Raw genomic sequence first — 23,022 nt, forward strand, 5'->3', positions numbered from 1 at the left:
GCGAGGCTGTCCCCCGCCGCCTGCCGTAGCGCCGCCTTCCCGTGGTGCCGCGCGGGCCGCGGGACCATGGCGGCTCCCGCGGGCTCGCTGGTGGCGGCGGTGCTGGCGCACTCGGGCCGCCTGGACAAGGAGGGGCTGGGCACCCGCATCGGGCGGCTCTCCCGGCGGGTGGAGGAGCTCAAGGCGCGGCTCGGGGCGCCGGGGGGCCTGGAGGGGGCCGGGGGGGAGGAGTTTGGGGGATTTGGGGGGGGGGGGCGGGAGGGGCCGGGGGAGGTCGTGAGGGAGGAATTGGGGGTCCCGGAGGGGGGCCGGGAGGGGCTGAGGAGGGCCGGGAGTAGCTGGGGGAGAGGAATTGGGGGTCTCAGGGGGGGGAATTGGGGGTCCCGGGAGGGGGATTGGGGGTCCCGGGCGGGATTTGGGGGTCCCGGGGGAGCCGTGAGGGAGGAATTGGGTGTCCCGGGAGGGGGAATGGGGGGGCCGTGAGGGGCTGGCGGGGAGGACCTGGGCGCCCTGGGGGGAGGAAATGGAGGTCCAAGGGGAGGACAAGGGAGGCCAGGGGGAGGAATTAAGGGTCTTTTGGGGAGGAATTAAGGGTCCTGGGGGAGGAAGTGGGGGTCCCGAGGGTCCCTGACAGGGCTTGGCCGGGCGGTGACTTTGCCCCATGTGCCCCCGCAGGGAGAGGTGTGCTCCGCCATCACCAGCAAGTACAGCGAGTTCCTGCCCAGCGCGCAGAGCGCCGAGGAGCTGGTGTCGCAGGTGGACGGGCTGTCCGGCAGCATTGAGCTGCTCAGGGCTGGCATCGAGGAGCAGGTGGGACCTGCTGGGCTTCCCCGGCTGCTGGCAGCTTCTTCCAGTCCCGCCACACACCTGCGGGTCCTCGCCTGCTGTGTGCAGGGGGGACAGGGGTGGAGAACACGGGCCTGAAGGCTGTGGATGGCATCACCCCTAAAAAATGATGGCATAGGTGTACGTCCCGTCTGGGGTGTGCCCGAGAGTAATTAAGGGGTTGTTGGTCATAGTTTGCTTGTTGTGCCCTTGGAGAAGTGTGTCGCACGTCTCCAGAGGAGAGAGAAGGATCCGCCTGGTTGCATCGCGGTAGGGTGTGATGCAGTGACAGACAGGCTGAGTGTTGGTCCCGCGGGGATTTGGGGCAGAGGGGGCACTGATGTGCACCACCCAAATCATGGCACATGGCAGCTCATATTCACTGAGCCATTAAGGAGAATGTGAGCAGGCCCTACAGGCCGGATCCTCTCTGCTTTTGTGCTGCTTTGATTGATTCCAACATGACTTGAAGGAGTGCCATGTGGTGTTCTTCTTCACAGAAAAGCATGATGTGTTAATAATGTAATGAAAACCGATCTAATGTAAATAAAAGGTAATAAACAACAGCAGTTAAACACACGCACACAAAATCATGTTAACTAAACCAGGTTAAAAAAAAAAGTTTCAATATCTAGCTTCTGGGTCATACCTTACCAGCACTATGTATGAGGTTCTGGTACCAGCCAAGTCGTGTTCACTTCGCTGGAGTTAGTTCTGCCTTTGGAGACCCTAAAGCCAAGTGTTTCCCATGATCTGGGGTTCAGTAACGTTGTTAATTGAGTTAGCTTTTGGCTCACTTCAAGTGATCCTGCATTTAAAATGGCTGTGTTAAAAGAAAACTCAACTCCTTTTGATAGCCTTTTGATACTGAGTTTCCTTCCAATGCCTTGACAAAACGTGTAATGTAATAAAAAAAGAAACCAGCATGGATGAGTTTCCAGTAGGGAAATTATAAGGATCTTTCTAGCAGGGAGTAAAATGGAAGGCCATAGAAACCGAAGACAAAGTCATTATCAAATGCCAGAGCAGATATGTTGTTAACATTGAGTCTTTCGTCTTTCTCACCAAAGTACTCTATTAGCAGAAATACTTTATATCTCATTGTCACTTTTAAGAGGAAATCTATTAACGTTTGGCAGATGTCTGATGAAAAATTTCTTATTTTAGGTTCAAAGAGACCTAAACGTCGCTGTTGCTGAATTTACTGAATTGAAGCAGCAGCTGGAGCGAGACACACTCGTTTTGAGTATTCTGAAAAAGCTACAAGAGGTGAGGAAGGGATGTGCATCTTAAAATCATTAAGTGGTGGTTGCTGCTCAGTTTGTGGCTTTATTCAGGGCTTCTCTTTTCAATAACTAACGGTAACTCGTGTGTCTACTTGTGTTGTTTAAAATTATGTAGTCTAATAGATATGCTGTTACATACGATCCTGTTTGATTGTTGCAGTTTGATACAGCTATTAAAGAGTACAACACTGCATTGTTGGAGAAGAAGTATGTTGTAGCAGCTCAACAACTGGAAAAGGTAATGACTTTGTAAGTGTGTGGCAAAATTGTTGATAAATACTTTCAATAAATTTCACAAGATCCTTTTCAGTAGCAGGGGCAACAGTTACCCATGTTTTGTGTTTGACCTTTATTGCCAGGCACGAAGCAGCCTGAAAATGCTGGAATCCCGCAAGGGCTTTGAGCTGAAGATCCTGAAGGCACTAGGCACAGAGCTCACAGTGCAGACACAAAATATGCTCTATCATCTAGGAGAAGAATGGCAAAAGTTGGCTGTATGGAAGCTTCCTCCTTCAAAAGGTGCTTGCAATTCTAGTTTGTTGCACTGTTTTTGCTTTGCTACTTGAAATAAGTCTGGTTTCAAGCACCTACAAGTTAGGAAATACTGTAATATTGTTGAATTAAGGTTGGTTTAAGGAGAGATTTCCAAAGTTTTTGTTCTGACTGTATATATTCTCCTACTAGGGTAGTTGTAAGAATACTTTATCTTCTCTGATAGGTTTTTGGCTGCTGCTTTTGTTGCAGCTGCTCTAGAATTTGTATGTTGGTGTCTTCATTAAAACACAAACTTTTCCTTTGATCAGATTTGGCTTACAGTGGGGACACGGGGGGTGATTATCACTAAACGTCAACTTCATGGCAGCTGAAATAAGAATTCTGCAGATTTGTCCTGTACTGAAACACAAGAAATTTGGTACTCTTCTGATGCTCTTTTATAGGAACTTTGTTTTGTGTAAATGAGGAGAGGTAGCATATCGCTTTAGCTACCAGCTGAGGAATGTGGTAGGTTCTCCGATCTGCTGTATCTCAGACCACATTCTAACACAGAGATGTTTCTTCCTTTTTTCTAGAAAGTACCAGCCTGGAGTCAGTGATGCTTTCAGAATTGCACTTATGCACACTGCCATCAAAAGAGGAAGAGATTGCTGGCCTGCCTGTTGCTTCTGTGCTGCAGGCATTTGCTGTCCTAGGAGAACTGCGCACCAAGCTTAAAATTTTCGGTAAGACAGACCTTGGATCCACATAGCTGTTGCAGCCTGAGTGGATATCAGTTTAGGCTTGTTGTAGGATGGATATTGCGATCCAGTTCACTTCAGTCGTACATTGGGAGACGTCTTTGTCTGTTGCCTTGTGTTTCCCACTGAGCATGAGGTGAATCCTCTGGTTTTTACAATATGAAACTGCCCAGAATTATTTATCTTTTCCTGTCAGGTTATTCTAGTATACTGTTTTGATCTGTGGCTTTGTGGTTTCATGGTCTGATTAAAGGGTTTAAAGGGCTTTTCCAGTTAAAGCTTCCTTATCTACAAAGACCAAGACTGTTGGTTTTAGTCAGCTTCTGGGCTTTTCCGTTCTCAGGTGTTGGTAAGAAGTAGTCAGGAAGCATGACAGATGCTAGGACAGGATTTCATACTTCTGGCTTTGTAATTGTTCAATTTACATCAACTATGCAGCAATTTTTTAGGCCTCCATATGTGTTTTATAGGAGTCAAGTGGTCTGTAGTGAAACCAAACCCAGCGCTTTACGTCATGAATGTTCTCTGATACAGCTAGTCTAGACAGTGCTTCTTCCACTTCACTTGAAGAATCTGTGCATCCAAAATACTGCCGGTTGGGCCTCACTGGAACAAACTCCTGCTGTAGGAAAATATCTTTTTTTTTTTTTTTTTTTTTTTTTTCATATCTTAGGCCAGTTGTTGCTGAAATACATCCTCAAGCCGCTGATTTCATACCCATCTCTTCAGCCATTCACAGAAGAACTGTCGGATGTGGTCATCCTACGTTTTAAGTGTGAAGAGCCTAACTTGGATCATTCCTCTCCTGTGGAGGTTTTTGACAAGATCAAGGTCATTCTTGAAGTTCTCCACAAATACTTGCTGAGTAGGTAGTCCCTCCCTTTGGAATTACTGGGAAAGTGGGCTCAGTTTAACCATAAATTCAGTTGTCTTTTGATCGGGATGGAGGTTGTTCTACAGTCACAGCACATGGTTTGGATATGAAGAACATCTCCTTTATAAAATTATGGAACAGTTGAAAGATGCTTTTTTGACAGGAGGGACTGAATGATCTGGTGGAGGGTCGTGTCCAGGAAGCAGGTATATTAAAATCCGTTTCTGTTCTCTTGAATTCAGATGTGCCAGTTGAACAGCGTGTGGAAGACAAAAAGGAGTGCAGAGTGACACTGGCAGAACTGCTGGGTGGTATGATATGGGAAGAGTTATCAGACTGCCTCATTCAGAACTGCCTAGTGAATTCAATCCCAACCAACAGTAGCAAACTAGAGCAGTATATAGAGGTAGGTGTCAAATACTTTCGAATTTATGTAGTGGAAATGCCACATGGCCAGCCTCATCAGAAAGCTGTCTTTTGCTAATCTAGAACTGTGTATTTATCTCAGGTAAACCGTGGCTTGTTTTTCCTGTCCTATTAAGGGTGCAAGGTCTCTGATCCAAGGACCTCAGGTCATATTTAACTAAGACCTGGAGGTTCTCGGGTGTGTGGCATAAGGCCTTCAACTGAGTGGAGGAATTTATACCCAGCTTTAATTTTGCTCTTTGATTTTAGGAGATTATAACTGGCAATTCACAAGTATCAATGTAGAATGTGTCTGCCTTTCTCAGGTGATTAAATCCACAGAGGAATTTGAAAAAGCCCTGAAGAACATGCAGTTTTTGAAAGGAGACACGACCGATTTACTGAAATATGCTCGTAACGTCAATTCCCACTTCGCCAATAAGAAATGTCAAGATGTGATTGTGGCAGCCAGAAACTTGATGACCTCAGAAATACACAATACCGTAAAGGTGCCTGTTGTTGCAATATCTTGTTTTCCTATGTGGAAAAATAGTGTAGCAGGTGAAGAAGGCTTGTCTAGGACAGTTGAGGGGTTTTTGTTTGTTTGTTTGTTTGTTTGTTTTGTAGAGCACTGATTACTTGTGATTATTTGATGCTTTTGGCAAACAACGGTGTAGAAGTTGTTTTTAATAGTGCTCAAGTGGGTTATTTCACTACCAAGATGTTACTTAACATGTTTGAAGCATACTTTTGTAGGCTTTTCTGGCTAGTGTCATAAGCGTAAGAAAATTTAGAGGATCACTTACAGACCTTGCTTCTAGGCATGAAACACCATATAGATTGCTTCGTGGTCTGCTGTGTAGTTCATAAGCCATGAGACCTCCAAGGGTCTTAGGGGACCTCTGCAGCTTTGTATTAATCTTGAGTCTTAAATCAATATTTTGTAGTCTTCCACAGCCTCTTTTCCGTGGGCTCCAAATAATGTTCTACCTTTCTTTTGTTTTCCCGTAGATCACACCTGATTCGTGCGCAGCCCTACCAAAGCTTCCTGATCCTGGGTCAGGAGATCACTTAAAAATGCGAAAAACATCTAAACAACTTCCTAAGGAGATGGTGAATTTGGAGAATGAGACCAAACTGAGCCAGTACACGTTCTCTTTGCCCACATGCCGCATCAGTTCATCGGTGGAGAAACTGATGGAACTGGCTTATCAGACGCTGTTGGAGGCTACAGCCAGCACAGATCAGTGGTAGGAATTATATATCAGTGGGTAATTCCTGGGAGTCAGATATTTATTGCCTTTGGCAGTTCTAAGCATCTGTTAATCGAGTAAAAGAAATACAAAAGAGCTGAAGGTACATAAAAATTAGAATGAATCATTAAAGTTACACTGTGTTTTGGCTGGAGGCTGCTCCCTGGGTTTGTGCGGTAGACCGGTACAGCAGGAGCAGCTGCTGAATATGTTCCCTGCAATAATCTTGTTAAGCAGTCTTTGAGGCTTATGTTCTGAGGGAGCATTCAGGTGGGTTTTGCCATATTGTAGCTACTGCAGCAGTGAGAACGCGGTGAATCCCTAGGCTGCACAAGGCAGCTCATGGCTTCAGTCTCTTAGTTGGAAGAATCTCTACTGCTGTGTTCATTTTTATATTTTATCGTGTGTTTCAATTATTTAGAAAGATAAAAAAACGTATCTTTTGTTCCATCCAAATGAGAAGTTATGGCACCTATTCTGAGGAGAGTTCTTGCTTTCTTTTTTCATGTGCTGGATGAAAGCAAAAAACTCCAGCTCTACATCTGGCAGGGCTCTTCAGAGAAAACAATTAAACATTCTGAGAACCTACATAGAGTCGGTTTTAAAAACCGGAGACCACAACCCTGAAGAGGGAGAGTTTCCTAGGTACTGAATGCCTTTCACTGTACTGTGGCAGAAAGAGGGCTGACTACTTATGCATACCTATTGGGAGAAAGGACACTGTTCCCTTTGTTTGCAGGGTTTCATTATCTCTGTTCTGACATGTGGCTTGAAGTTCATCTCTTCCACGCTGAACTTACAAGGTCATCACAGCTTTTGTGAGAAGCCTTTGTGAATTTTCCAGGATGCTGCTTTTATTGACATTGCTGTAATTGATCTTGACAATTTATGCCTTGTTCAGTAAGAAAAACGTGCTTCACCACTAATAAAACCTTTTTTAAGAAAGGCTTGAGAGTCGCTTGGCAGACGAGATATTAATTCCACAGACAAACTAACATGAACCTTATTTTCTTTGTAGCTGTATACAGCTCTTCTACTCCGTACGGAATATATTCCAGCTGTTTTATGACGTAGTACCAACATACCACAAGTAAGTGTATGTGTGTGCATTACTTAGGGCCTGTTTGGAGACACAGCGGTGCGATTGGAATAGCCCCGCTTTCCCTGTTTGTCCACCACAGCCAAAGATTACTAAGGGCTTCCTCCAGTGGGAACAAGCTGGTGCTCCTAATGCATTATTAAATTGTACCTGCTGCAAAATATTTGCCTGAGAGTTTCTGAGTTGGCAGTCTTATGACCAAGGAGATAGTTTTTAGTATTTCCTTGACGTGAATGAAATTGGTTCTGTGCCTGATGGCCCTTGTGTACGTGGGAACACAGGAAACACGAGCTGAAGTTGCATCTCTAGAACGTAACCGAGTTTTGTAACCTATCTTATCCATCCGTTAACTAGATTGATGGTTAGGTAACTAGAACAGAGTCCTCATCCTTGGCATTGACAGGGATAGCCTTTAAGATTGTTCATGATGCTTTTCCGGTAATAAAGAGCACCAGTGAAGATTTAAAGTATACAATTGTGTCAAAGAACGCTGAAGTATTACCGAAAAGGCCTTCTCTCTTTTCCTCACTGTTACGCTGTAAAAAAGAATCTTCCTGTGTGAAAATTGGTTGTTAGAAACAACCAATGTGAGTACAACACACAGCTGGAATGCCAAGGTTCCATTTCACTAGCCATAGAACTTCTTTCTTGTATGTAAGCTCTTGTGTGGATGTGGGAGGAGTTTAAATACTTCTTTTCCAACTGATGGCTTTATCACGCATTCCTTTCAGTTATTTACATGCAACAGCTAGGACAGATGGGCTGTTTAGTGTACATATGACAGTTTTCTAACAGAGTCAGGTCTAAATGCATAAATTTCTTCTTCCTCCTTTGTGTGACAGAGAGAACCTTCAGAAACTCCCGCAGCTAGCAGCTATTCATCACAACAACTGCATGTATATTGCTCACCACTTGCTCACCATGGGACACCAGTTCCGATACCGCTTGACAAACATCCTGTGTGACGGAGCGGCTACTTTTGTAGATCTGGTACCTGGTTTTAGAAGACTTGGTAATTTTACCTTTCAGTATTCTATGGAGGAAGACTCTGAGATAGATAAGCTTGTACCAGTTTAATGTTAGCCTGTCATCTATAGTTAATTCTGCTACTCAGCTCTTTTTCAAAAGTGCTGTAGCAATCCAAGCTGTGCAAAAGCTTATTAAGTACGTGACCAAGCTTGGTTAAATTGGCTCAAAATAATAAGTTTATTATTCAGCAGTTACAGTCTCTAAATTGGCATAGGCAGAGCAAATTTAGTAATTGCCTAATTGCTTCTCTCTGGTTGTTTTTGCTTCTAAAGGAATGGAGTGTTTTCTGGCCCAGATGCGAGTGCAGAAAGGAGAAATCCTGGAGAGGCTGTCAAGTGCCAGGAATTTTTCGAATATGGATGATGAGGAAAATTACTCTGCAGCAAACAAAGCAATAAGGCAGGTAAGCAAGGCAAACAAAGTCAAATATGCCGTTGTCTGTAGATGTTGTCCTTGGAAAGGTACAGTATGTAATATTAGTCCTGAGAACTGTGCACTGTTTCAGCAGAGTGAAATTTTGCAAAAGATGAATTTTCTGGCATGCTTTTTTTCCCCCTGGGCTGTGTCTCATTTTGTAGAATGCTGAGTTCAAGTCCGCATGCTCCAAGACGAGATAGTTTCTTAATCTTGAACTTTTGTTTATAGCGCACATCTAGGGTATTTCATTTTTCAAGGGAAAGATCCATGAGCCATAATGCAAACTGAAATTGTGGCATTTTTTTCCAAGAAAGTCTGTTTTATGTGGTAGCAGGATGAAGTCATAGCCTTCTGCTTCTTTAAAACTTTTCTGTCCATGTGCGCTCACCTTGTCATTTTGTGCTTCTCTTAATGTACTTCTTGATAACACGTAGATAATGTATAGCTGTTGTCTTCCAGGTATTGCATCAGTTGAAAAGACTGGGGAAAGTTTGGCAAGATGTCCTTCCAGTGAACGTATACTGCAAGGCCATGGGGACCTTACTGAACACAGCGCTCTCAGAGATTGTCACTAGGATTGCTGCCCTAGAGGTAACTCCACGAGGTGGACGTGCCAGGCGTAGGGGTGGTGCTAACAGCTAGCATGTGTGACCTCTAGAAATTCTTTCCAAATTGAGGTTTCAGGGGAGCCAGTTGTAGTCTACATCTTGAAGAGCCCCCCCACTGTGAATTGGGTGGCCTCTTTTCCTTTAATAGCTAGGACACTTGCTTATGCCATGCCTGCCAAAAAGCTTTGCTTTCATCATTGTGCTGGCGTTACCTGAGTGCTTTCCTTATAAACTGCTCCAGACCTTCCTCACAACCCCTCTGCCTCACAGTGAAATCCTTGTTAGTGCACCAGGATGTGCAGTTCAGAAGCAGAACCCTTGTTCTGAGGCAGTTGCAGAGAACTTGATGAAGTAGCTATTCGTGAAATGAGTTATATTAGCTTGAGAATGTTAAATGCAATCCAAACCACTGCTTTTCATCTTCACACACACAGCCCCATTTGAAAAAAAGAAAAATTCCATTTCATTTACTGCTTGGCATCCCTAAGACACATCTAACTGCTCTTTTTGTTTACATTTGTTCAATTCTAGGATATCTCTGCAGAAGATGCAGATAGGTTGTACTCCCTCTGTAGGATCATGGTAGAGGAAGGACCCCAGGTTTTCACCCCCCTACCTGAAGAGGACAAAAACAAGAAATATCAAGAGGAAGTTCCAGTCTACGTGCAGAAATGGATGACATTCAAAGAGCTGATGATCATCCTGCAAGCTAACCTCCAAGAAATAGTAGATCAGTGAGTGTCTTCCTTTTCAGTTAGTTCTTCACCTGCTAAACAGGGAGCTGGGAAGTGGTCTGATGTCAGCAGGGCACCGCACTTAGGAGAGCCTGTTCAGATGAAAGAGAATCACTTTTAATAAGGATCAGATAGCTGCTCCTAGTGCCATTTTTTGACTGTGTGTTTATAGTCCATTTCACTGGTCATATATTCAGCTGTCTCCTGCAGGTGAAAAAGCAATGGTAAAAAAAAAAAAGAAAAAAAGTGCCCTGGGAGAGCCAACCGCAGAGCAATTATACATCTCCCCTTGACTTCTCTAAATTCAGAAGTATGCGACGCTAAGCAACCAGGCATTTTGCCCACTGCTTTTGATGTTAGCTGTGCCTTGCAACTGCAGCTATCATTCCACGTAATTGGTCTTCAGTTTTCAGAGACCATTTCTTACGTCTTTTAACTTGCAAGGGGTATTCATCTCAATTATACATGAGGATTTGCATTATTACTCCTATTACTTCAGTTGTCATGAGTTGTCAGAAGCTAGATGTGTCTTGCGCACACTTGCTTCACATGTACATCTGAACGACAAGGCAACATACTATCCTCTAAACTGCAAAGTTTGTACTAAGTGCAAGAAACACCTTAAGACCTGTTGCTTTTCGTGCCTAATTAAATAATTCTGGACTTAAGTTGCATGCAGCTAATAGGCTGCTAACTAGATTTGTTTTGCTTCTAGATTTACTACTGTAGCATGCCTATAAATGCTTTTTGCTTTTAATTTTACTTGAACCATTCAGTCATCACAGGAGTGGGAGAACTGCAGTGGTTTGTTGTGAATGCTCTAAGGCTTGTTTTAACGTGAGGTTTCCATGCAGTTTTATTAAATGAAGATCTTTTTTCCTTGTAGATGGGCAGATGGGAAGGGGCCTCTTGCAGCTGAATTCTCCCCAGCTGAAGTGAGGAGTCTGATACGAGCCTTGTTCCAGAACACGGAAAGAAGAGCAGCAGCACTGGCCAAAATCAAGTAACTGTTTGCCCCTACATGTTGCATCTTCTGATAAAGCAAGAATGAACTGAGAATCTTAATTATTTTTTGGATTTGATCCTTCTTGTACTGGACTACAAAAAGCTTGGCATTAGGTGTGTGCTTCCTGGAGGCTTGACTAAGGGAGGAGAAAAAATTCCTAGCTCACTGTCAGCAGGGCCAGTGGGATGGCTCTATGAGTCTGAGAACAGGAAATCGAAGGTAGGTAACACACGGGCACTAACTGCAGCTGCTTTATCTGCTACACATGTGGAGTTTGGGCTTGAAAATTCAACCTCTTGCCCTGCTCCCTGAAGGTGTTACGCCCAGAGTGTAGTTTTGCTTTATGAGCTGATGGGTATACAGTCCTGGTGAAGAAGAGATGCTTTTTGTGATGTTTGCTAAATTCCATCTCCTTGGATTTCATCTTCCTGTAAGCTCAGCATAGGCAAGTAAGTCCTTTATCCAAACTGCTTGTGAGACTGAGCACTGCTGGCAGGTGGGCCTCTCATGCAAGGTGCTGTACAATGTCATCTCAAGCTTGCTCGCTTAAGGGTCCCGTAGAGGGAGTGTTGTTTCTCACTTGTGAATCTTACCTATGCAGTTTTACATCAGGGGATGTGTACCCCTTGTGTGTCTTACCTCTTCTGTCCCTGCCAATTACATATAAAACTCACAAGCAGTGGTAGCTTTTGGTGTCCTTCTAAGAATGCTGAAGTGCCAAACGTTGCTCTTACCCACCTGTTTTGTTCATGTTTCCCTGAACAGCAGATGTCAACAGAGTGAAAATTTTATTGGGGGGAACAGGAAACCCTGTTCCAAGTGAAATGTTTACTGAGGCAGAGTGTTTTGCATAACCGGCAAAATTCCTCATGGCTTCATTTCTCATGGGAACTATCTTACAACTGAATTCAAAGTTTTCCATCCGACTTTGCCAGCTGTGGAAGCCAGTTCAGCTCCTTCCTTTAACTTTTGATTTGTGTATGAATTAAGTAGGTCTGGCATCTATTGTCTTTTTGATAGTAACTTTACTGTATTTTAAGGATGATATAAATGCTAGTAAATACAAGAAGGGAATTAAAGGGAATTAAGTGTGCACTTAGAAGATAATGCTGTAAGTTACAAAAGGCTGTTTGAGACTTCAAGAAACACATTTATTTTAGTTGGAAACCTCATCAATAGCATTTGTTGAAATGTAGCCCAGAGGCCAAGATGTGCCCCTTGCTACACACAGAATATTTCCTGCTATGTAATGGTTTGTAAGCATGTCATGACCTGCTTACCAAAGTTTAGATCATAGAGCTACACATTTTAATGTTACCTATCATTGTATCCTTTTCGTTTGGACTTCTGTCTGACTTCTCTTTGCATTCCTGAGCATTTTGGGCGATACCAAAATTACAGCTGGCTTTCACATTGCACCCAAATTTTACATTGCACCCAAATCACAGCAGAACCTCATGGCTGTTCTGGGTGCTGGGTCAGGCAGGAACAGCCAGGTCTTGGGGCAAGGAAACTGCTTGTTTCTACCTGAAGTGGTAGAAGCACGGGGAGAGGGCTGGTGCAGTCAAGTTCCCATTTACACCAAGTCCAGCCTGTGAGAATGGAAAAACGAAGGCCAACATTGATCCAAACTCTGACTGTCACTCTAGCTTTTCCTTTTTTTTCCCTTTCACTACTTCAAGTAATTCATTTGGGGGTTGAGAATGTTCCCGTGATGCTTGCATCTCTTGGGAGCCCTTGCCCTTTTTATAAATAGGAAACCAAAAAATTGATATTTTGAAAAACACCACTTCTGTCATGTGGATTATTCACAGAAATGTAATATGCTATTTTCTTTAATAAACTATTTATACTGGCCCTGTTTTCTAGTGTTGCCTGGCGGGACTCATTCTCTTATGGTTACAGTAACACAGTATGAAGCTGGACCTTCGGAAGGGGCAAGATGTTGCTCTGTGACGTCTCTCCTTGCATTGCTTCTAGTAGATCTAATAATAAGAAAATAAAAAGGTAAAATAAAGAATTGGTACTATGCTGTGGGGTGGGAGGTCAGCCCAGAGGTCATACATCAAGGGTGAGCGTGGGGTAGTAACAGGTAAAGCTAACAACAGGATGCTAGCACCTGGATTTTCCTATGCCACATGCTTGGCTGCAGGTCAGGCTGAACACACACCTTCACCTGCCCCAGCTTACCTCTGTGGTGCGATAAATCCACGGCAGAAGCTGAGCCACGTTGGTGTAAACCCCGGGGTGGTTGGGCTCGGCGCAGCCCTGGCCCCAGCTCACTACACCTACCAAGCGCCACGTGAGTTCGTCCTGGCAAACCAGGGGGCCCCCGCTGTCCCCCTGCAAGAGAGCAAGGACTGGAGCACAACGGGGACGTAACGCTTCTGCTCATTTCCACTCTGGCTGCGCACACCCCACTGCACCAGTTGCTCCCTCCCGTTACCTGGCACGCATCTATTTTCCCCTGCGGGTAGCCGGCGCACAGCATCCTGGCCGTGAGCTCTCCTTTGTACATGCACGAGCTGTTGCACCTCCTGGTACTAATTAGGGGAATGAGCGCTTCCTGCAGAGTCTCCGTTGGCTGTGCTGGGGAGGGAAGAAACCAGGAGGGAAACGAGATCTCCAGGAAGCAGTCAGGGAAGAGCACGGCACTGTAGCTGAAGGGTCAGGAGAAAGATGGGGTCTTATGGGATTAATGGGGCTGCTGAAGGGGAGCGCAGGCTACAGGAGGGGAGCAGTGCAGGACCAGGTGTGGCATGGAAAGGGCTGCACCTCAGTGGGGAGCAGGGAAAGCTGCAGGTCAGCACCGAGGGACTCAGATAAGCCGGGCGCTTACCTTGGTCTGGTCTGGTGTAGCCCCAGCCTGAGACCCAACAGGGGGTGCCCTGGAAGAGGTCGCGATGGGAGGGTGGCAGACACACGGCACGGATGGCATCTGCTAGGAAGGGGACGCGGTGAGCCCCGGGACAGCACAGGGCCATGCAGTGCAGGCGCAGCCGAGGCTGTGGAGCTGCCAGCCTGCAGAGCTGCTCAGCCCCGCAAATGGAGGTGAAACACCCTTGGACCAGGCCCCTGGAGGCCTCAGCTCTCACAGCCACCTTCCCAGGCACAGCTAGGAACATTGCGCTGCTGGGCACGCTGCCTCCAGGTGCCCAGAGAGGCTGGGGACCCTCTTAAGCAGCTTCTCCCAAAGGGCAGGGTCAGCGCAGGCCCCTTTCCAGCCATTTCTTCACTGCAGGTCCAGACAAACTGCAAGTGGGGCAAGGCCACAACAGTGTCTTACCAGAGAAATTCAGGGGGACATGGAGCTTCATCAGAGCAATGTCATAGTCGAGGCTGCTGCCGTTATAGAGCGGGTGGTAAATAACCTTCTCCACCGGTACCCCAGCCTCCTGCTCGATGGAGCCACGAGTAACACCGGCACCCACCAGCCAGCCGGAGGCGTGCAGCCGCCTGTAACTGAGCACCACGGGTAACAGAGCACCACAGCGCCTGGCCCTCACCCCAGGGCTCCCTGCACAAGGCCTGGGATGAGGACGGGCACCCAGCTCCCCGCTACCTGTGCACGCAGTGTGCCGCCGTCACGATCCAGTGGGGTGCCAGCACGGAGCCTCCACAGTGGTGCTGGGAGCCGTGGCGCACACTCACCTGCCAGGGCCAGCGCCCGGGGGCCGCATCCATGCCCCCGACCACCCGCAGGGCCCCGGGGCGCAGCCCGCACTCTGCAAGGCAGCCGTGAGGGACGGGACGGAGGGGAGAGGGATGGATGCGGGTGGAGATCCTGGGGACTCATGAGCAGAGGGAGGCACTGACCTGAGCACTTCAGAGCCACGATCCGTCCCGACTCGCAGGTGCTCCTGCACAGGGCGAACCTCTGATCAGAAAACCGCAGAGTGCTTGGGGAGCTGCAGCAGTCCCCAACGGGGCTGCTCGTTCGGCAAAGCCAGCGCGGTTTTCTGCCCATCTTAAGCCCAAAAAGGCATTTTTGTGCCTCCAGCAAAGCCTGCCGTAGCCCAGGCCTGCCCGTACCTGACCTGCCACATGTCTTCCAGGCTGCCTTGCTGGCCGGGTCTGAGCTGGATGAACTCCTGAGCATCCTTCACCCTGACGTCCGTCAGGTTCACTCCCTTCTGGTGGGTCATCCTGCAGGAGCAACCACAACCATGCCAGGAACCTTCCCAGGAGTGGTTCCTGCCCTAGCAGCCGTGGTGCCACCACCCTCCCTGTCCCATGCCCAGGAATGTGTCCAGGTGGCTGCAGCTACCTCCCACAGCTCCCCCCAGCCCCGCTCAGCACTCTGAGCCCCCAGCCCCTGCCCACCGGAGCGCCCCGAGGTGCCGACAGAGCTGGGTGCCCAGCCTGAGCCACCAGCGCTCGTGGCAGGCCAGCAGCCAGCCGGGACGGCCTCGCACCCGCACTTCCAGCAGCGAGCTGTCTGAGTTGATTCTGAAAGACACTGAGGCCAATAGAGCAGGATTTAAAAACCAAGTGAAACAATTGCAGCATGCAGCTGAAATGAGCTACTGGTTCAGCAGGACAAGTTCATTATTGAAGAGCATCTTTTCTGCTCCTGCTGGGCTTGCCAGGGGTGGGGGGGAATGAAAACCTCTGCCAGGAGCCCCACGGACCACGGGCTCGTCCTCTTCACCCTCATCACACTCCGGGATCGCTCCTGGCTCCTGTGGCGGGGCGAAGCCCTGGTCCGGCTGTGGCATCTTGAGGTGCCTCGCTTCAGGAAGGAGACGGGAGAGCAGGGGTGAGACCACAGGGCCGGGCAGCCCCCAAGGGTCCACAGCAGTGGGAAGGGCCCTATGCTGCCCTGGCAGGGGTGCTGGGCACCCACAGGCAGCACCGTCCCTGCACAGGTACTGACCCAGCAGCCAAGACCCTGCCACCAGCCCCGCCAGCAGCACCACGGCCCCCAGAAGCAGCAGCAGCCTCCAGACGGTGCAGAGACTTCTGAGAGATACCTCAGCAGAATCTTTAAGAAACAAAGGGAGAGGATAGACATGGTCTCATCCATCCCTCATGGCACCACCAAGCCCCTGGCAAGGTTCTCAGGTCACTGTGGCCCCGTTCCTGGGGCCCTCCTGACCCTGTGCCCCCAGTGCCACGAGGGGATGAGCTACGGCCATGGATTCTGCAGAAGGTCAGGATCTGGGGGCCCCCCTTGCTCCCCAAGTCTGTAATTGGCTCACCGTGTCCTGGAGACGTCCCTGTCCTTGCTTCCCTCAGCTCTGCCGTCAGGCTCTCCTGGCTCTGTGCCGTGTCCCCGATGCCAGGCAGGTTTTGGGGACAGCTTTCAGCCTCAGCCGGCCCCTATGGAGAGGAGGAGGGCACAGGTCAGTGGCAGACCAGACTCCTGGAAGGAAAGAGCTTCATTTGAGGCAGGGGGGCTGAGAGGAAACGCCGCTCACCATGCCAGAGAGCAGAATGTCTCTGCTGAGCCGCTCGGGTTTCCCTCGGCACAAACCCAGCTCCCAGCCCCTTGTCCCTGGCTCCCCACCACCTCCCTCCCCAGCTCTGTCTGAGCAACCCCAGCAGCTGCTGGGCTGCCCCAGCCCCACCTTCCACCTGCCGTCCCTCCTCTCTCCGCCTCGCTTTGCTCACCTGTACACAAGAGACACTGAAGAGCAGCAGCAGCAGCCCCTGGACACTAGCAGAGGGCTGCAGTGGTGGGCACCAAGGCACAAGCAGCCCTGGGACCAAACCCCCCCCCCCCCCCCCAACAGCTACCTTTATTAGAGCAGACCTTGGGCAGCAAATTGTTTAAAGCTGGGAAAAAATTAGAAAAGACAGCCCGCAGGTGCTCCGTATCAGCCCCCACATCTCACACCAGGTGCCTGCCGCCAGGTGCAGCTTTGTTGCCGAAGGCTGCTTCACACAGGTGCTGGGGGGGGCCGGAGCCCCCCTCACTCAGTGAGTCCCTCCGTGCCCGACAGGGCTGCAGTGAGACCTGCAGGGAGGCAGCCCAGCCCCCCAGGTGCCGGGTTCTCCAGCTGGAATACCGGAGAGCAGCAAAGATCGGCCCGCAGCTCCCCGCTCAGCTCCTTTCTCTGCTCAATTTCTTGCTGCTGACAGACGCCGGCTGCGCCCCGCAGGAAAAGGGCACCGGGCCTCCTTCCGACCAGCAGTGCCAGCCCCTGCTGCAGAGCTCGTCCAGTTCCCAGCGCCCCAAGGAGAGCACAAAATTCCTCATGGAAATCAGCCCCAGGCCGCGAGCTGTGTGCTCAGCCCGTCGGCAACTCCCGGGGTCCTGCAAAGAGATCCAGTGCCCGGTACCCTGCGTGGCCTCGTCCCTCCAGCCATGCTGCTTCTCCGGCTGGCTACACCCGCCAGAAATAACAGTAAATCCATCTCCAATTAAGTAATTTAAACCCCACCTTCTCCTCCAGGAGAGAGGAGACTGAGCACCAATTTCAGCCTGTCTGAAAACCAAAAGGCAGCCGAAGCAGCCTGGAACAGCTGTGTCATGAAAACAAACAAACAAAAGCCTCTTCTTGTTTACACACTTCTCCAGCCCAGAAGACACAGCTGATGGCTTGTTACTCAAAAGATTGATGAATTTTTAATGCCATTTACTCGAGGAAACTCCCATGAATATTCCATGACAGCCCCGCCTCGCAGGTTCGGGCTGAGGCTTGGTGGGGGAACCTGGCGGCCCCTCCAGCTGCTGCCCTGCGGCTGGGAACAGAAAGCCAAGTGGTCAGGACCTCACAGGGCCCCCAAATCAACCCTGCCTCTTTACTGGGAGCTGCTGGGCTCTACCTGGTGGCCCCGGAGCGTCTCCTCGCTGCACTGAGGACTGTAGATGGTGCTGGAGGACTGGGGAGCCCGCTGGGAAGGCTGAGGCAGCCGCCCAGGAGCCCAGGAGCTGCTGAGCCCCAGTGCTGAGGGTGCTCGGGTCAGGGGCTCACCGAGGTGCTGCAGGAGCAGCTCCATCGTCCCCTCTCTGGGCACCCCGCACCCAACCCAGCACCGAGCCTTGCAGGAGCTGGACGAGGATCCGGGCTGTGAGCGGCCGGCCAGCGGTCCCGAGGGGCAAACACCTTCCCTGCACACAGCAAAAGGGAAGAAGCTCAAGAAGCGAGTGCCAGTATGGGAAGAGGGTGAGAACCAGCTCCAAAACGGTGCCTCAGGAGCAGGTATCAAAGCTGAGGCACATCTCAGCCCGTGCTGCCTCGCTGCTCTGAGTCACTCGTCTTTTCTGCACTTAAAACTCATTAAAAGAAGATCAATATTTCTATCAATTCTGCCCACCTGCAATAAGAAAGTAGTGACTAAAACAAGAGAGCTTTCAAAATTAAACACCGGCACATGTGTGTGAAGGGGTAGGAAGGAGAAGAGCGTTACAGCTTTATCTCCTGATTCCCACCATCCTGTTCTGGCTCTTCAGAGACCTAAAATAAATAAATAAAAAAAAAGCAGCCCCCACCTGCGGGTGCTTGGTGTTGTTTAGAGGGAAGCTGGCAAAATCCTGGGGTTGCCTCCACCCTGCCCAGGGCTGGGTCCTGAGCTCCCCTGGGCTCTCTGGGGAGAGCAAACAAGGTGATGTGGCCACCAGCTCAGGACATTGCCTTGCCTGAGCCTCTTCTTGGATCATTTCCTTCCTTACCTCATTCCTTCTCTTTCTCCCTCAAGTCCCCTCTCTAATAAAAGTGCCTCTCAGTGAGATAAGGCAGCTGCTGTAAGCCCATAATGAGGGAAATGGCCAAAAGCACCAGCCTAAAACCTACCTAATCCTGGTAGCAGCCTGCCAAATCTCATCATGGATAATGAATCCTGGATGTTCTGATTGTGGCTTCCCAGCAGTGATGCTGTGGTCAAAAAAATAAATAAAATTAAAAATCAACAGTAGCCCCCCCAACACCCTTCCTCCCCCAACGTGTTTCCTAACCCCTTTTCACCTCCTTTTCCCCCTCCCCACCTATTACCATCTTTAGGGGGGTTTATCAGCAGGATCACTGGGCATCTAAGGGGTTCAAGCACCCTTGCAGGTGGGGGCAGCATCTTGGCGAGGACAGCTTTGTGCATAGGGCTCCTGGCCAAGCTCTCCATGCTCTGCCACCAGCTTCAGCAAGGAAGCCCTGTTGAAGCTGACGGCACCACGTGCAGACGGGCTCCAGGTCAAGGGTTTGGGCTGTGGTGTGCGAAGGGACCGGGGCCTGGGTGCCAACCCCATGCCCTTGGACTCGTGCATCGTCACCCCAGCTGGGTGCACGGGGTGCAGCTCAGCCCTGACGCCCTGAGGGCACGCAGTGAAGACCCAGCGTACTTCATCTGTCTGCAAGTCTCCGGAAGGAGGGTAAAGCGGCTGGCCCTAGACTGGCTGTTACAGTCGTGGCAGAGTTTAATCTCAGACTTGCAAAACGTCGCACTCGTGTCACTGTAAGAAATAAGACCTGCCAGAGCAGACCTGACTAAATCATTCATCTCGCCCTGCGTCTCGTCTCCAGGAGAGGCCAATATCCCAAACCTCATAACGGGAAATTATTCAGTAAGACTCCTTTTAACCCCAGGCAGTGGGGTGTAGTGACACGAAGGAAGATAGTTTATATCTTGTATGCGTTTACCCTGTCTAATGGAAGCACACATCTCTCCATATTTCATATAAATGTCCAGTCCTATTTGGACATTTCCTTGGAATAAAAAGTTGTTACTCTAGACTTGACATGTTGTCACTGTATTGTTCATTGCAATGATTTATTCCACATCCTCTGTTGTCGGAGTGCTCATCCCAAAAGACAGTGAATAAAGTCCTGTGTAAAATAATTTGTTAAGGCTGAAACCTGCAGGAAAAGGCTGGTCCACAGAAAGAGAGCACACAATGCCTCTCAGAGCTGCTCGTTCCTGCTCTGGACCACCCTGCCCTCTGGTCCTGGCTCTGTAACCTGTTTTTGGAGGCTGAAGGAGAGGAAGGGGCATCACAGCCTCCCCAGACACCAGGTTGGGAAGATGCAGCTTTCAGGCTATGCAGCGTGCATGGTCTCACCCCCTGGAAGCTGGAGACAAGATATTTTGGGGCGGCTGCCCCATGCCGTGCCACTGAGCCCCCGGTCCCCTTGTACCAGCCCTGTTGTCACCAGGAGACGTCCCTGGTGCCGGGGCAGCCGCAGGCATCGCCCCTGCCTGTGAGCCTCCTCCCTGGGGCTATGTGCTGCTGGTGATTGCAGAGCTGGGGGAAGGCAATTTCAGCAAAATGAGTTTCTCTGTAGAAGGAATTGAAGGGAGAAACTTCCGTAATAACCTGCTAGGATCATTTCTTTAAAGAGCAGCTGGCACCGCATGAAGCGAATGGAGACAACTCGGAGGCAGCTCTCTGCAGCACTTTCCTGGCGCGGGGGCAGTGGGCAGGAGCTGTGCCTGCCCTGCTGGTGCCCCAAACGGGGGGCTCCTTCCCCATCCCAGCAGTCACCAGATAAGGGACAACAACCCGCAGGGCCTGTGAGTGCCTGTCCACCCTCCCACGCAGCAGGGTACGTGGTTGGGCCCTGGATCCTCATCCATCACCCAGTAAATGCAGAATTTACAGATGTCAGGCCTGAAATGGTTTCATTAGCTGTATCATGTTCTGGTGCAAACACGCCCTGAGGGATTTCTTCTCAGAGAAGAATCAAAGTAGAATAATTGTTAAGGAGCAATTAATATTATGTTCATTCTTCGCCGTCTCCAAACGTTTCAATTGGTTGCTTTGCAGTCTGACCCTGCCCTTACATGTTGCTGGGGACTCACGGAGATCCAGCAGGGAACAAAATGAATTTAAGAGCAGAGTGAACTATGTCGACATCCGTGTTCATGTGCAGGAATTCTCAAAACTCTCACGCACAATGCCTTTTACTCCAAGGCCCCCCTGCCAGAGCTGGAGCCGCAGGGAGCACACCTTGCTGCCACCCGGGGCCGTGCAGAGCAGGAGGGAACTCGTGGGGCTGCAGCTCTTGCAGGAGGCAGGCACCCAGGTAAGCTGGTCGAGTGCGAGGCAGGCAGGATCAGCAGCAGTGATCAGTGCCTGGGATTTGTGGCTGGTGCCACTGCCATGAAGTGACACTGACCAGCCTGAGGTGCACCAGGGAAAAATGCAAATAAATATCACATTGTGCCCTGCCGAGGTTTGCAGAAGAAGAAACCCAGATGTGTGACAGTTCCCTACAGAGCAGCTATCTAAGAGCAATCAAGAACACTATGGCAGGGTTGAAGTTTAGCTAATAAAGCCTTTCATAAGATGGCACTAAGCACCACGAGGGAGCAGGACAGCAGAGTGCAGTTGGACACATGCTATTATTCCATCAGAGGACAGCTAAACAGTCAGATGTACTTATCTGGATCCTAAAAGCATCCTTGAACATACAGCCTGCAGGTAGTAGGAGTGCATTTACTTTGTTATCTTATTTTTTCTCATTTCCCTGTGCATGCTGTAATGCAGGCACTTGGGATGCTGCAGGACCATGGGCACCTGCCTGCATGGTGTGCCTTTCCCCCTGATGTTAGCTGAAAACAGCCTTCCCTCTAAGTGCTTTTCGGAGTGTGACACTGCACGGGTTATTGGCACTGACAGGAGGCAAGGCTTACAATAGATTGCCTCTTGGGCTGCAGAGATGTCTGGCTTAGGGACAAAAATACAGACCCGGGAGTGGAAAAACGTTCCCGATGCACCTTGCTCATGTCCTCGTCAGCCCAGGACCGTCTTCCAAAAGTGCTCGACTGAAAAGCACCTTCTGCACATCCATGTGCAGCCCTGCCTCATCTCTGCTCATCAACAGATCCTCTTAATGCCTTTATCAAATAACATCTTAAAATTGTTGGATTTCTGGCTCCCAAGACTCCTGTTAGCAAGCTGCTGCAGAGCCTGAGAGTTCTGCAGGTTCGAAACGTCCTGGATTTCATGGGCTTCATACTGGAGTGCACTTGCAGCAGAGCATTTTCCTTTAAGGAGTTTTTCCTCCCTCTTTTCAGTTTGTTCTCCTTCTAAGTGCATTTATAGCCTGCAGTCATTTCTCCTCTCAGCCTTCATTTCGCCCAGCCAAACAAGCTCAGCTTCGGGGAGCCTGTTCCCCCCTCCCGTTCCAGGTTGAATTCACCGCCTTCGATATGAATGACCCATTATGCCAATGAGGTTTCAAGTCTATTAACATCTTCTCATTCTCCTGGGACCACCTTCCTTGATGCAACTTTTCACAGCCCACTGCGCTTCTATTCTTACCCGCTGAGAGCCCCTCACTTACTGCAAACATTACCATTACTCACTAAATACATGAGCTTTTCTTTTCTCCAACCGAAATCATCTCCCGGATTTGACCAGGAATTGTAGATAGCTTAATTTCCTTCTGAAGCTCAATTGCTCAGGGAAGGGAGGGAGCATTTATTACTCATTTAAAACATCTATCCTGGCTCTGCTTTCCCTGCTGTTGCTCCAGTGGTGGAAGAGATGCCCTTCACTAACTCCGAGGGCAGTAATCTGATAAATTATATCCCTGGTCTCTGACACCGTATGTTAAATCTGCTTTGAAAGCCCTCCTTTAGGGTCAGATTTGTTCAGTGCAATTACACAACTACTAATTGCATTTCATCAGAGTCCAGCCCTCTCCAGCACATTGATTTTTCCACCCTGGCTCGTTGGTGTGAATTTCAGCCCGTTTCCTTCAACAGTGCACACACCCTGAGCAGAAAGGGCTGAAATCTATGATTCTATGATTCTATGAAATCTGAGCAACCGTAACGACAAATCCTACAGCAGCAGCAGCTGCAAGCCTCCATCTCCAGGTTCTTTCCTGTTGTTGCTCGATTCTTTACTCATCAGACATCCTCAATTCCCCCCTTCAGTGGTTAGAGGTGGATGCAAACTCCTGGCACAAGAGGCAGCTCTGGGCAGCTCAGCAGCCAGCTGGAGGGGAGTTTTGGAAGTCTGAACAGGAGCCCCCCACACCCCCACGTGCACTGGGGGGTCTGCAGGTTGCTCCATTGCTCGAGCAGTGCACAAGCTTTGAGGCCAATAATCCTTCCTGAGCCACACACCAAAACCAAAGCGTGCGATTTCAAAGCCTGCTTAGCATCCAGCAACCCCCCGAGAGCTGTATTTTAACGCCTAAAGCAGCAAAACAGAAGAATTAAATCAAAACGCGTTTTGAATAATGAACAAAAAGAAGAAACAAGCTTGCTATGGGCTTGGGGGCCTTGAAACCAGGGAAATACGGGAAGAGAGCAGGGGAGGGTGTGTGGCCCCGCAGTGCAGGATGCCCGTGGGGCAGAGGGCC

The 23,022-nt window shown here is 49.3% G+C and overlaps 2 protein-coding genes across 2 annotated transcripts; one reads left to right on the plus strand and one right to left on the minus strand.

Moving 5' to 3' along the window:
• The first annotated feature begins 27 nt into the window (after positions 1-27).
• ZW10 (zw10 kinetochore protein) lies at positions 28-12,626 on the plus strand. The gene is made up of 16 exons (XM_040534341.1): positions 28-183; positions 676-810; positions 1,993-2,094; positions 2,272-2,349; positions 2,471-2,630; positions 3,182-3,331; positions 4,020-4,211; positions 4,463-4,626; positions 4,952-5,134; positions 5,637-5,875; positions 6,897-6,968; positions 7,820-7,989; positions 8,279-8,409; positions 8,883-9,014; positions 9,563-9,765; positions 10,652-12,626. Exons 1-16 carry the CDS (start codon positions 67-69, stop codon positions 10,770-10,772), a joined length of 2,349 nt encoding a protein of 782 aa, XP_040390275.1. The 5' UTR covers positions 28-66; the 3' UTR covers positions 10,773-12,626.
• A 2-nt stretch (positions 12,627-12,628) lies between these two features.
• Positions 12,629-14,916, minus strand: TMPRSS5 (transmembrane serine protease 5). Its single transcript, XM_040534061.1, is given in 7 exon segments — positions 12,629-12,756; positions 12,962-13,114; positions 13,218-13,360; positions 13,611-13,709; positions 14,058-14,346; positions 14,348-14,555; positions 14,804-14,916. Coding segments are annotated over 7 exon segments (1,014 nt in total). The 3' UTR covers positions 12,629-12,747.
• Between the last annotated feature and the right edge of the window lie 8,106 nt (positions 14,917-23,022).

This window comes from Cygnus olor, chromosome 22 (assembly GCF_009769625.2).
Source record: "Cygnus olor isolate bCygOlo1 chromosome 22, bCygOlo1.pri.v2, whole genome shotgun sequence".
Lineage (NCBI taxonomy): Eukaryota > Metazoa > Chordata > Aves > Anseriformes > Anatidae > Cygnus > Cygnus olor.